Below are 13,982 nucleotides of genomic sequence, written 5' to 3'. Positions count from 1 at the left end.
ATCTTAACCCCCTTCCCACCCACCCCGGTGTCCCCTTTAAAAGTTCTTAATGCTCAGGGGAAGAGATATATAATTTCTGGTAATTTTAAAGTTATGAGGAAAACTTTTTTTTTCTGAAAAAAAATGGAAATTTTGGAAAAATTAAAAAACAATTCGGTGGGGAGTAGTTTTACAAATTGAAAGTCATTTTGTTACACTAGCAAGGTGAAATGCAGTGTATATAAAAATATTATGCTTGAAATAAAAGTATAGCTTATTCAGTAATAAATAAAATAGCTTTTTAAAATTTTATTTTTTATTACAAATTGAATTGAAAAGGACTGTATATGGTAAGAACATTTCAGCTATACATGAGAACAGGTAACCACCCACATGTCCCTCATAATAATTAAAAAACTTCCTGCAATATGCATTTTCAGTTATTGACAATGCTGATCCAGAAGCATATATTGCAAGCATTTCGTCTGTAAATGAAGATATTTTCTATTTTTGTGATTAGTGGTTTGCAACACTTCCTTACCTGAAGATGCTGCTGGTGAGGAAACATGTTGTGATGATCCAGAAGCAGCAGAAAGATTGTTTCTAGAATGAGAACTCTAGAGGGAAAAGCTACTCGCACTTTCATTATGGTCCTCATCATTTCATTCCATAAAGTATTTTTAATGTCTTTAGGGCACCTCTGGCATGTAAGGATGTGTTTTGACATCCTTGTTGCATTTGGAAAAGAATATTCACAATATTTGCAAATTGCAGCCTTGCTCTCAGAAATTGCAGTGTGGAAATGTTTCCAAACTCTAGATGTTGTTCTCACCATTTTACTAAGAGGAGGAAAAGAAAAACAATTTACTGACCAGACTATAGGTAAACATTATGCTGTGATAGTAGATAATAATAATGGGAATCGTGTAACGGTGAAAAAGATAAACTAATTTGTGAGACAAATTTACCCTCTTACCTGTCAATTAAGGAGAGGACAGAAACTTTCATCCACTGTGTTCCAAAAATCACCCAGCTGTAGAAGGTACAAGATGGAGCTCACAAGCAAAACTAAACCAAAGCCTTTCCCCTGCAGTGCCTCCTAGTGGCAGAAATGCATATGTCTCTTGTTTGAGAATTGGATTGAGAAGTACAGTGTTACTTGAATTGTATTCCAGGAGTTTCTTGTCTTCAGCTGAGATAATTTGCCATAATTTAAGACTTTATATAAAATCTCAGAAATCTTTCATTAAAGTGGAACTTTAGTCAGAAAATTAAGTCCTGCTAGATCACTTCAGGCTGGCCCTTTTGTAGGTATACCTATGTAAAACATTAAAAATAAGTGTATATACTGTTTAAAATCCAGTAATACACTGTCTTACCCTGCTCTGCACATACTCAGTTGCTCTCAATTTTTAGGCATTTTTAGGCACTGCTGAATTTGTAGAAGCTGATCTGCTGACAGCCTTAAAGTGGAATTAAACCCTCCTATCCTTTAGCCCGGGTTCGCACTATGCGGTGCAGGACAGCACATGTAATTTGCACAGGAATAGCACCGCATTCCTGTGCAAATTGCATACAAATGACTGTGCGGTGCAATTTGAGCCATACATTTTGTATGGCTCAAATTGCATGGCTTCGCACCAAAAAAGGGGAAGTTTGTGGTTTCCCGCACTGCATTGGTGTGAACCTGGTCTTACAGCCAAGGAAGCTGCTTCTGTTTAATCTGCAAGTGCCATGGTGCTTCAAATGTGATCAGTTATAACACCAGCTGTTTGATGGTTTGATAGTTTGGTTGAGGACACAAGCAAATGTGACAGTTAGCAATTCTGGTATTCCAGGAATGTAACTGTTTTTTAAATCATTGTATCGATGGCTTTAGTTCTGCTTTTTGATTTACTTCTGTTCAGGTGTTCTGGGATTCAACAAAATGGCAACCTCCAGCAATAAGAAACAGGAGCAATACTGGAGGCAATTTAGAGCACGCACTCATTTTGGTAGCATAACTATTAATGTGGAATGTATGTTCCCTGCTAAAGAACATTATTTTTTATCAAGTTGTTAGGTAAAGTTCGGCTTTAAGGTCTTCATGTTATATAGTTTGAATACCACGTCAAAGAGATATTAGTTATCATTGTAAAATGGCTTTGAAAAATACGGGACAAAAAAGTTTTTTACAAGGCATTGTGCCTATCACAGTAGCCACACGGTTGGAAGTTGGTCTCACACGGTTGGAAGGGACCAAGAGCCATTTTTGGCAGTCTTTGTGCTGGGTTCTTGACCCATTTAGAACAGTCAACCTTGATTGGGGGGCAATGAATCTTTTTTTCAAAGTCCAGACAATAAGTTCTACCCATCTCCTCTGTGATACTCTTCAGCAGGAAGATTCTTTACAAATCCAACTGTATTCAAATATCCACTCCAGCTGGTAGCTCCCTGGGCCCATGGTACCATGATGAGATGACCCAAGTGGATAGACACCCTAAACTCACATCCTATAGACCCAGAAACCTAGGAGGTAGAAAGGGTACTGTGGATAGGTGACGCAAAATATATTCAAACTATACCTGTGAAAAAGGACCTCTGGGGTTGGTTGGGTTAAATAAATATTCATAACATAAGAGAATGTATTTACCACAATGATTCCTGGAATCCCTTTTACAATAACAGGCAAAAGCACATAATCCACTGAGCTTAGGGAGGACCTGAAGAAGCTTGAAAGGGTAGATAGTTCAGGCCGGTTACAGCCTAGCAACATACACACTGAGGTTGATTTACTAAAGACAAATAGTCTGCACACTGCAAGTGCAGGTGCTATAAATTTGAGGGGGATCTCTAAAGTGAGAAGGAGCTCTGCTGATTTATATCTTCCAATCATGTGCAAGCAAAAATGCTGGTTTTTTTTTTGCTTGCATGTGATTGGGTATTCTTTCCAAAATGAAGTTTTATCTAATTTATTAAGCTCTCGAGCAAATGTACTTGCAGTGCTTACAGTGGTAAGTGCATTTAAACATACATACAAGACATATGGGCACATTTACTGAAAATGTGCTTTTGTCTGTGTAACTGGCTGGAAGATTTCCCATTACTTCCTGCATTGTCAGGAACGAAGGGGAATTTTCCCCAGTAAAGGACATAAAGGGAACTAAAAACCTGACATGTTCTAAGCCACCTTTGCTCTGTCCAAAATGAAATAAAACATTTTAATTGGAGTTAGCAGAGAGAGGCAAAGCAACTGTAGCGAGCCACTGTGAACTCCCTCTTATGATAATGTACAAATCTTTACATTTACCACACTAACAAAAATATGGAAGAATAAGATTGTAAACTGTAAATGCCATATAAATGTCACTTTAAAGCCGGCCAAACATGGGTCGAATTCCGAAATAATTTTCTTTTGAAAATCTTTTCTAAGAATTTTCTTTCGAATTTTGCACCATTAGTGGGTTACAGAAATGGACGATTTTTGTGTGACCATCGAATTTGAGTGATCGGACATGTTAGACATTTTTTGAAAAACAAACGAATTTCAAATCCATGATGGGAGAATCGTGTGAGAAATATAAATGAAAAAGAAATTAGCATGAGCTGTGACCTGGAAAGAAAAGAAAATTCTTGGCCACGAAAATTCTTTTCTTTAACAACATGAGGTAAAATTGAAGGCTTGGTTGTTTGAATTTCGAACTCAATGTTGGCACCATCGGAAAGCAAGCACAAAATTTCCGATTTTCTAAAGAAAATTTGTTTGGGATTTGACCCATGTATGGCATGCATAGGATGAACACTTTAGTATTAGCTTTAAATATATGTGCTCAATGATACACTATACCTTTTCTGCAATGTTCATCCTCTAGATTCAAATGAAGCAGAAAGAAGCACAGCAGAATCAAGTGTTGTATCAGGATCTAAATCAGCAAGCTGCAGAAGTTGAGCAAGAGTTGAATATAATTTTGGAAAAACTGAAAGGGAAAGCAAGCGACGTGGCTCAAGCTAAAAAAGATCACAAGGTATGTAAGGTCTGAAATCTGTGTTGACTTGCATCTCAAGTGTAAATGATGGCTTGTGTGTGTGTGCTGACATTCCTACCTTCTCTGATCAGGAGAGACAATTCACATACTTTGTCTACATGTGTGAAGCAATGGTGCAGCTTTCTGCAGCCACAACAAAGTACAGGAAGGGGTATAGCTTGCCTTCATTGGGCAGCTCTAGCTTCAGAATAGCTACTCTAGAAGAGCTATACAAGGACTTGACACAAGAGAAGTGTCAGAAGACACTCCAGTTGTATTGAAAATCTTGGAACTTTATATATAGGAGTGAAAGTGATGAATTCTATAATTGATTCCATCTGAACCTTGCAGCACTAGGGTTGTTGGTTCGAATCCCAACCATGACACTACCTGCCTGGAGTTTGCATGTTCTCCCTGTGCCTGCATGGGTTTCCCCTGTGTATTCCAGTTTTCTCCCACACTCTAAATTAACTAAATTAGCCCTAGTATGTGTAGGTATGAATGTGAGTTAGGGACCTTAGATTGGTAGCTCCTTGATGGCAGGGACTGATATGAATGTACAATACTGTATATGTAAAGTGCTGCGAAATTGATGGCGCTATATAAGTACCTGTAATAAATAAATAAATAAACCTAAACATAAATTTTAAATGTATTGCAGCTTACCGGTCTTTGGATGCGGTGGCTGTGTTGGTATTCTTTTTTTAATTATTTGTTTCTTTCTTTTCACCTCAAAAGCCTGCGGTAACATACTTTCTGTCATACAGGGACAACACTCACTTACTGTACTGTATCTATGGAGGAGCACTGTTGTCACTCTAGGACAGAAAGTATGTTTGATTACAGAACACCTTCCCCTTCCTTTTTTCTTTATAGCATGGGGGGAGTTGTAACTGATGCTGTACAGAGAGCACAAAAAATGTTAGACAGGGCCAACCTTTTTTATTGCAGTTAGCAAACAAATATAGCTAAATGTGTTGAATGGGTCTTCTAATGTCATTACAGCTGCTTAACATTTGTATGTGTTCAGTATGTATCGCTGCAGATCTGTTCTATGCATGGATAAACTATAACTTGGGGTCAAAAGTGGGGTGCTGCAACACTACATATAACTTTTATATGATCTTGACTATTGTATACACAATGTCTGATTACAATTCCTTCTTTTCACAGATCTTATGTGAGGAATTAGACAAGTGCAATATAAAGCTTGTGGAACTGGATGCAGCTGTGCAAGACTTTAGTGAGCAAAGTCCCACATTGGCAAAGCAGCTGGTGGACAAAGTAGGCATACTAACAGAACTACAGCAGCAAGCCAGCAAGGAGGCTGAATACAAGACAGGCAGAGTAAAACAGGTACAGAACTGGCTTTACTTTTCAAATACTTAATCAGTACATGATCAGCATCTTTCCACGGGAAGCTTGATTTTTTATTTTATTTTTTTTTAGCAGCTAGAATTAATTTTGTGATGAAAATGCAATACACCAAATTTCATATTTCAACATTTACTACTAGCATATTACTGTTTGTGCCCCTAATGTGCTCTTTTTTGTACATTAGACAAGAGGTGGCCCACGTGTTCTGACCAAACTACATGCGGGCAATTAGAGTAAAATACAAACAGCATGGTGGTTATCAGGATCTTATTTTAGCGATTTAACCACTTGACCTCCTAAGGATTTACCCCCCTTAATGACCAGGCCTCTTTTTGCTACTCGGCGCTGCACTAATTCAACTGATAAATGCGCGGTCATGCAATGCTGCACCCAAACGAAATTTACGTCCTTTTTTTCACACAAATAGAGCTTTTTTTCGGTGGTATTGATCACCTGTGCGCTTTTTATTTTTCACACTATAAACAAAAAAAGGCCAAAAATTTTGAAGAAAAACAATATTTTTTACTTTCAGCTATAAAAAATATATAGTAAACTCAAAGTTGGTTATAAATTTAGGCCAAAATGTATTCTGCTACATGTTTTTGGTAAAAAAAATCACAGTAAGTGTATATTGATTGCTTTGTGTGAAAGTTATAGCGTCTACAAACTATGGTATAGATACTGCAATTTACGCCTTTTTTTGCTATACAGTGCTGCGCTAGTTTAACGGACAATTGCGCGGTCATACAATACGGTACATAAATGAAATTTACATCCTTTTTTTTCCCATAAATTGAGCTTTCTTTCGGTGGTATTTGATCGCCTGTGTGGTTTTTATTTTTTGCGCTATAGAAAAAAAGACTGACAATTCTGAGGAAAAAAAACAATATTTTGGACTTTTTGCTATAAAATATGTCCAGTAAAAAAAAATTTTAAAATCAAATTTAGTCATAAATTTCTGCCAAAATGCATTTTGCAACATGTCTTTGCTAAAAAAAAACCCCAATACGTGTAAATTAATTGGTTTACGTGAAAGTTATAGCGTTTACAAATGGCGGGAAAGATACTGGGATTTTTAGAGGTTTTTTTATACTAATAATGGCGGCGATCAGTGACTTATGGCGGGACTGCGGCGGACATTCTGACATTGGGGGGTACTGACTTGGAGTCACTGACATCCCCAGTGACACCAATACAGTGATCAGTGCAAAAAAAAAAAAAACACTGACACTGTACTAATGGCACTGGGGAGGAAGGGGTTAAGTTTATTATTCAGGGAAAGGGTTAACTGTGTGATGGGAGTGTTTTACTAGGGGGCGGGGATGTGTACTGCAGGGAACACCACCCATCGGGAGAGAGAAACTCTTCTGTCCCGTGTCCTGGAGCTGTCAGGGAACTGACAGAAAGCACAGCTACTGCAAAGAGCTGTCAAAGGACACCAGAAACAAAATTGTAGACCTGCACCAGGCTGGGAAGACTGAATCTGCAATAGGCAAGCAGCTTGGTGTGAACAAATCAACTGTGGGTGCAATAATTAGAAAATGGAAGACATACAAGACCACTGATAATCTCCCTCGATCTGGGGCTCCACGCAAGATCTCACCCCGTGGGGTCAAAATGATCACAAGACCGGTGAGCAAAAATCCCAGGACCACACGGGTGGACCTAGTGAATGACCTGCAGAGAGCTGGGACCAACGTAACAAAGGCTACCATCAGTAACACACTAGGGACTCAGATCCTGCAGTGCCAGACGTGTCCCCATGCTTAAGCCAGTACATGTCCGGGCCCATCTGAAATTTGCTACAGAGCATTTGGATGATCCAGAAGAGGATTGGGAGCATGTCATATGGTCAGATGAAACCAAAATAGAACTGTTTGGTAGAAACACAACTCGTCGTGTTTGGAGGAGAGAGAATGTTGAGTTGCATCCAAAGAACACCATACCTACTGTGAAGCATGGGGGTGGCAACATCATGCTTTGGGGCTGTTTCTCCACAAAGGGACCAGGACGACTGATCCATGTACAGGACAGAATGAATGGGGCCATGTTTCGTGAGATTTTGAGTGCAAACCTCCTTCCATCAGCAAGGGCATTGAAGATGAAACATGGCTGGGTCTTCCAACATGACAATGATCTCAAAACATACCGCAACGAAGGAGTGGCTTCGTAAGAAGCATTTCAAGGTCCTGGAGTGGCCTAGCCAGTCTCCAGATCTCAACCCCATAGAAAACCTTTGGAGGGAGTTGAAAGTTCGTGTTGCCCAGCGACAGCCCCAAAACATCACTGCTCTAGAGGAGATCTGCATGGAGGAATGGGCCAACATACCAGCAACAGTGTGTGCCAACCTTGTGAAGACTTACAGGAAACGTTTGACCTCTGTCATTGCCAACAAAGGATATATAACAAATTATTGAGATGAACTTTTGATATTGACCAAATACTTATTTTCCACCATAATTTGCAAATAAATTCTTTCCAAATCAGCCAATGTGATTTCTCATTTTGCCTCTCATAGTTGAGGTCTACCTATGATGCCAATTACAGGCCTCTCTCATCTTTTTAAGTGCGAGAACTTGCACAATTGGTGGCTGACTAAATACTTTTTTGCCCCACTGTATATAAATACAATATGTGAGAATTTATACATGCCTAAAAAGTGTAGTAGTAGCCATGGAGACAAGATGTTTAACACTTAAAGTTGTTCAAACGTTTTTCAAAAATGCCAACACGTTGGTCTTAACATGCCTGATTGCTGTGTGCAGCTGTTTTGCCTTTCTTCAGATTTCTTTGTTTAATGTTTATATGACTTCACCTCTGTAAAATCTCTAAAATTCGCTCCTTTTAATTAATCAAACCACCAAACTACTCATTCACTCCCTTGTTATCTTGGCTATTGCAACTCCCTTCTCATAGGTCTACCTCTACACAGGCTATCCCCCCTTCAGTCCCTCATGAATGCTGCTGCCAAACTCATCTACCTTACCAATTCCTCAGTGTCTGCCACCCCTCTCTGCCAATTCCTCCGTTGGCTTCTGATTGCCCAGCAAATTAAATTTGAAATACTAACATACAAAGCCACTTGCAACTCTGGCCCAAGCTACATCACCAATCTTGTCTCAAGATATCACCCATTCTCTCTGCTCCTCCAAAGACCTCCTGCTTTGTTGCTCCCTTGTATCCTCCTCTTATGCTCGTCTCCAGGACTTCGAGAAGTTCTTACCTTCTTTCGGAGCTCTGTACCTCAGTCTGTTCAGCTAGCTACTACTCTGGCCACCTTTAGGTGATCTCTGAAAACTCATCTCTTCTGGAAAGCCTATCCTGCCTCCGCCTAACAACTGAACTTTAATCCCTCAGAGCTATTACATTTTTGAACGACTTTTATATTGTAAAGCTTCTCAAACTGTTGGCGTTATATAAATCCTGAAGAATATTAATAATATGCTTCCCACCAACCTACATTTTTTATAGGCTGCAGTTCAACTGGAGGAATACAACGAAATGCTAGAATTTATTCTGCGGTGGATAGGGAAGGCAAAAATATTAGTGCATGGTCTCATTACCTGGAATTCAGCAAGTCAGCTTCGTGATCAGGCAATGGCTCACCAGGTAAGCTGCAGCTGTTTCAGTGGTTTACTACTTTTGGATTACACCACTAGACAGATTACTTTGGATAGCTATATATGTGTTTTCATTTTGTTTTATCTCTATGAAGCCGCAGCCTTATGTAGATTTACCTGTCACAATTTAGAAAACATTTTAGGTGGATAATTATTGACCAAGACCTTAAAGTATATAGAAACTCTAATGCTGGACATACGTTAGTAGGTTTTTGGATGAGAATATTTGTACAAACATTCATATGAGAATTCTTTGTACGTTTAATGAATGGATGAATGTCGTTCAAAAGGTTAACTTGCTTTTAACATTAAGTTGTAAAATGATTGTAATTCCCAAAAGAAAAACTGTACAACAATTTGTTAGTTCTAAACATTTTCTAATCCTGCTCCTTCAATTTTTCTTGTCACTGTGGTCAAAAACAAACATCAATATGACCCCACTAATGATTTGAAAGTTGAATGAACATTCTACTGATCACCTTCTGTACAATCACCCTGTCAGATTTTTACCCCTCGATTAGTGCTAATCAGTGTATTCCGACAGCGGGGAAGCCTCCATGCTATCTGAATACAATAGCACCACAGAAGGGATTTCCCCATACACATTGAGGATGGGGGAATCAACTAATTTTCTTCATATTCAACCTACTGGATGAATGAAAGAAAATTATTCATGTATGGCCAGCCTTAGGCAACCTAATTGGGACACTGCAGGCTGCTAATTGAGAGGCAGCGACTTTTTGTTGTCAGCCTGCAAATGGAAGCACTGTAACTGACAAGATCTCCAGGTAAGGAACTTTGCACAAAAATAAAAGCAACATGCTTGTGAAAACTGTACAGTGACACATGATTTCAAGCATATTGAAGAATAGATTTCGAGTTTTTAAACACTTGAACTGAAATTATATCTTTTTCGTTTATCTAGTCTTATACATTCAGTTCTATAAAGAATATTTCTGTCAAAAATGGGAAGCCCTGGGATGCCAAACCAAGTGCTTCATAGCTTATTTTTTGTTATTTAGATAATTTGCCTGTCTATGACAGTTCCTTAGGTCTGTAATCTGGTAATCCTGGAATGCACCTAATGGGGATTCTGAAACCCCTGCCTGCCCCTCGCGTACAGAAATCCATTACTAAGACCTTTATAACGGCCACCAATCAGGTTCAAATCTACCATACAATTTTAAATATGATTTGTTATATAGGAAGCAAAAAATGCACAGACTTCAGAAAGTACACACCTAATGCCTTCCTACTCTTTGACTTTTAGCACTGTTGCTACTGGAAATAACTGTTCACGTGTTTTTTGTTCATAGGCTATGTTAGATGAGTCTAGAGATATCCGCAGTGATCTGGAAGCTATGAATGAGAAAATAGACTACTTGTCAAGTGTGTACCATACTGGTGGATTGTGTCAGCAAGTATCGGAACTTGGACGAGAGACTGAAGAATTGCAACAAACAATCAAACAACGCTTGCAGAGCCTTTATGATGCTGCAGAAGTAAGAGTCTTGTTATATCAGAACAGGGGTAGGCAACCATTCAGAGGCTGAGATCTGTCGGGACATTAAGGAAGAAATCAAAGATCCCCAGGGAGGGGGGGATGGTGCGGCACCACCACCCTTTTAAAAAAAAAACAACTCAAACCTCCAACAAAAAGATGGCATGAAGAACATATAGTGTGTCACAGTGGTGTCTTCTGCCCCGCTTCACATCACTCCCCCCCAACAGTAGTATCCTCTGCCCCCTCTCCACAAACACACACAGTGGTGTCCTCTGCCTCCTTTCACATCACCCCACAATAATGAACCCTGCCCCCCCCCACTGTAGTGTTCTCTGCCACCCCTCCTCCCCACATGGTAGGGTCCTCTGCCCCCTCCCCCAAAATAGAGTGTCCTCTGTCCCCCCTACACACATGGTATCTGCTGCCCCCTCAACACACACGGTAGTGTCCTCTGCCCCCCCCTCCTCTCTGACACGGTAGTGTCCTCTATTCCCCCTTCCACAACAGTGTCCTCTGCCCCCCTGATACACACATTAGTGTCCTCTGCCCCCCCATAGCAGTGTCCACTGCCTTCCCATAGTAGTGTCCTGTGCCGCCAAAAAAGCAGTGTCCTCTGCCCCCCTCCCCCCCACTGTAGTGCTCTCTGCCCCCCATTTCAGTGTCCTCTGCCCCTCCTTCCTTCCCCCCAAAGAAATGTTCTCTGTTGCCCACCAGTGGCTACATTTGATCCCTTCACAATACACAGCCATGTGTAGGTACCTCTCTCTTAGCTTACCCTGGCTGTACATCAGAGCACAGCCATCCAGAGCAGTGTGCCCGAGCTGACAGGGAGGAGGACTGTTAGTAAACAAAGCAGCCCTCCTCCCCGTTGGAGATCCTCTGTAATCACCGGGCGCTGGCGGGTAATCACCGGCCGGGACCTGGTGATTGACAGCTGCGGCTTCGAATGGCGGAGAGGGTAGGGCGTGCACCCCCTACTCGGAAATATAAAATCACGTATATATATATATATGTATGTGATTTTGTGCACCCCTACCACCCTGTAGCAGTATACCTGCTGTAGGGCGGCGGGAATGTGGTTAAAAGAAGAGCAGCGGAGGCTGGGGGGAAACACAGTCCTGATCGTGGTCTACCTATCGGTTTCCCACGATCAACAGGTAGATCACGATCGACGGGTTGCTGACCCTTGTATTCATGGTCTTAAACATTTGGTTAATACAATCAATGTATTTATCCTGGGATTTTAAATGAGACACAACAAACACGAACAACGAATAACTAGTTTCCAACATTAATTTTTAATAAACAAATAAACTTCTCATTGCATACAAATCAATTGCTCCATGAGGATACTGAGAAGCAACACTTACATACGTTTGATGAATGGACGTTCAGCTCTTGATTCATGTAATTACTTTGGGTGCCATCATGATTGCCCACCCACTTTGACTCTGCTTCTGGCTTGTTCCCTTGGGTTTTCGCAGAGTCACACTTCCATAGCTCCTGGGTGAGACTCCCCTGGCGATCACCATTTGGAAATACTGTCATACGTATTTTTAGCTGACTTATATTATATATGCATCTACTCCTGAAGATGTGAACAAGAAGTCACGAAACACATTGAGTTTTTGAATGCAATTTTAATGTAATTATGTATTGACATCTGGTTTGTATACGGTCAATAGTATATCCAATTATGTATGAAATGCATTAATATGGATTTATTACAAAACAGCTTGTTACCATTTTATCCTCTTTTTGTATGCAATGAAAAGTTTATTTAATTATTAAAAATTTATGTTGGAAACTAGTTATTTGTTGGTAGTGTGTTGTGCCTCATTTAATGTCCTGGGACAAATAAATTGATTGTATGGATATATTAAGGGATAGAGGCACATCACTGGATGCAACTAACTGGAGGAAAGTTTAAAACTAATTTCAGAAAGTACTACTTTGCTGAAAGAGTAGTTGATGCTTGTAATTATCTTCTAGCAGAGGTAGTGAGCCAGTCAATAGCAAATAGCTTCAAACATGCTTGGGACAATCAAACAAAACAAAACAAAAAACCCCAACCTCCCCCCCACCCCCGTTAGTAACTCCCTAATAGGTATGTCCATCTTTTTGTAGTGTCTGCACTAAGAGTACATACATGACAATTAGGATGCTAGTAAAATATTATACATGGGATATTTTGCTCTTGTTTTTTTTTACGTGATAACATACCCACAATTTGTATTATTTTGCGAAAATGATCAATAATTCCCTGATTATTATACTGAAAATTATACTTTTTAGGATATGAAGAAGTTTGAAAGTGAAGTGAGAGCTTTACAAACCGCACTGGCACAAGCCCAGTCTACGTTGACTTCTACAGAGCTTGGGCGCTTAAGTCTTAAGGAACAACTATCACATCGACAGGTGAGATGGTGTTGAGTTTACTCCTAAAAGTTTAAAAAACAGTTTCCGTTTTGGATGTTTACTATACACTTTTGTAAAATAATCATTACGTTTTACAGCATCTGCTTTCCAAAATGGAATCTCTGAAGCCAAAAGTACAAGCTGTACAGGTTTGCCAGAGTGCCTTAAGAATCCCCGAAGAGGTTGTTACCAGCCTTCCTATATGCTGTACAGCTGTCAGGCTGCTAGAGGAGACCAGCCGTCTTCAACATACAGCTATCCAACAGTGCAATATAATGCAGGTAACTACTTAATGAACACTCTATAAAACAGCACATGCTTAGAAATCTAACCTATCCAATAGCCTTGTTTCTCTGTTTGCTTTTGTATGACCTAAATATATAAATATGTGTTAAGAATGTAATAAATGCTCTCTACAGGCTCAGCCTGGAAATTAATTATGGGGGCCAGGGCATGGACTTTGTTATCCAGTGTGACTCGGTATATAGTTTTGTTCCCTGTTACAACAATGGGCATTTGTAAAAATATACAAATTGCATTTTGCATGTATACAGTTTCATGTGAAGCTGTTGCTTTGTTTCTTTAACCCATAGGAGGCCGTAGTCCAGTATGAACAGTATGAACAGGAAATGAAACATTTGCAGCATCTCATTGAGGAAGCACATCGGGAATTACAAGATGCAAAAGTAACAACTAACAACATCCAAGAACTACAGATCCAAATCAAACGCCATGAGGTATTCTGCATCTAGATAATTTTTTGTGGCGCTTTTCTGTGTATGTTTTATTGTATTGTTGTTCAAAGAAGTTTACCTATTTATATAAGAAAGAAGAGAGAGAGGCGCCTTCTAAGTGCAGTATATAACACAATTTAATAAGCCACTGTTTACAAAAACTCACAATAGTGAAGAGGTAAAAAAGCCCATCAAGTAGGGATAGTCTGCAGGTATGCCGCCGTCATCCACATCCTGCAGAAGTCCATCCAACTGCCATGGTGGGTGGTAGGTGAGGCTCAGAATGCCGCTGTCAGAACCAGAAGTGTCTGTGACCAGCGTAGGCCGCAAGAGCTGGGTGGATGTG

The 13,982-nt window shown here is 39.9% G+C and overlaps 1 protein-coding gene across 5 annotated transcripts in view; it reads left to right on the top strand.

Moving 5' to 3' along the window:
* Positions 1-13,982, top strand: part of SYNE1 (spectrin repeat containing nuclear envelope protein 1) — a 662,466-nt gene that overhangs the window by 477,344 nt on the left and 171,140 nt on the right. For all 5 annotated transcript variants that reach the window (XM_089694288.1, XM_089694287.1, XM_089694289.1 and 2 more), the window contains exons 83-89: positions 3,831-3,983; positions 5,157-5,339; positions 8,832-8,969; positions 10,297-10,482; positions 12,780-12,902; positions 13,001-13,183; positions 13,496-13,639. In XM_089694288.1, the coding sequence (XP_089550414.1) occupies positions 3,831-3,983; positions 5,157-5,339; positions 8,832-8,969; positions 10,297-10,482; positions 12,780-12,902; positions 13,001-13,183; positions 13,496-13,639 (1,110 nt within the window). The remainder of the gene's footprint in view (positions 1-3,830; positions 3,984-5,156; positions 5,340-8,831; positions 8,970-10,296; positions 10,483-12,779; positions 12,903-13,000; positions 13,184-13,495; positions 13,640-13,982) is intronic.

Source organism: Staurois parvus, unplaced genomic scaffold (assembly GCF_062004578.1).
Source record: "Staurois parvus isolate SC_StPar_1 unplaced genomic scaffold, SC_StPar_1.0 ptg000657l, whole genome shotgun sequence".
NCBI lineage: Eukaryota > Metazoa > Chordata > Amphibia > Anura > Ranidae > Staurois > Staurois parvus.
This window is presented reverse-complemented; position numbering and strand designations above follow the sequence as displayed.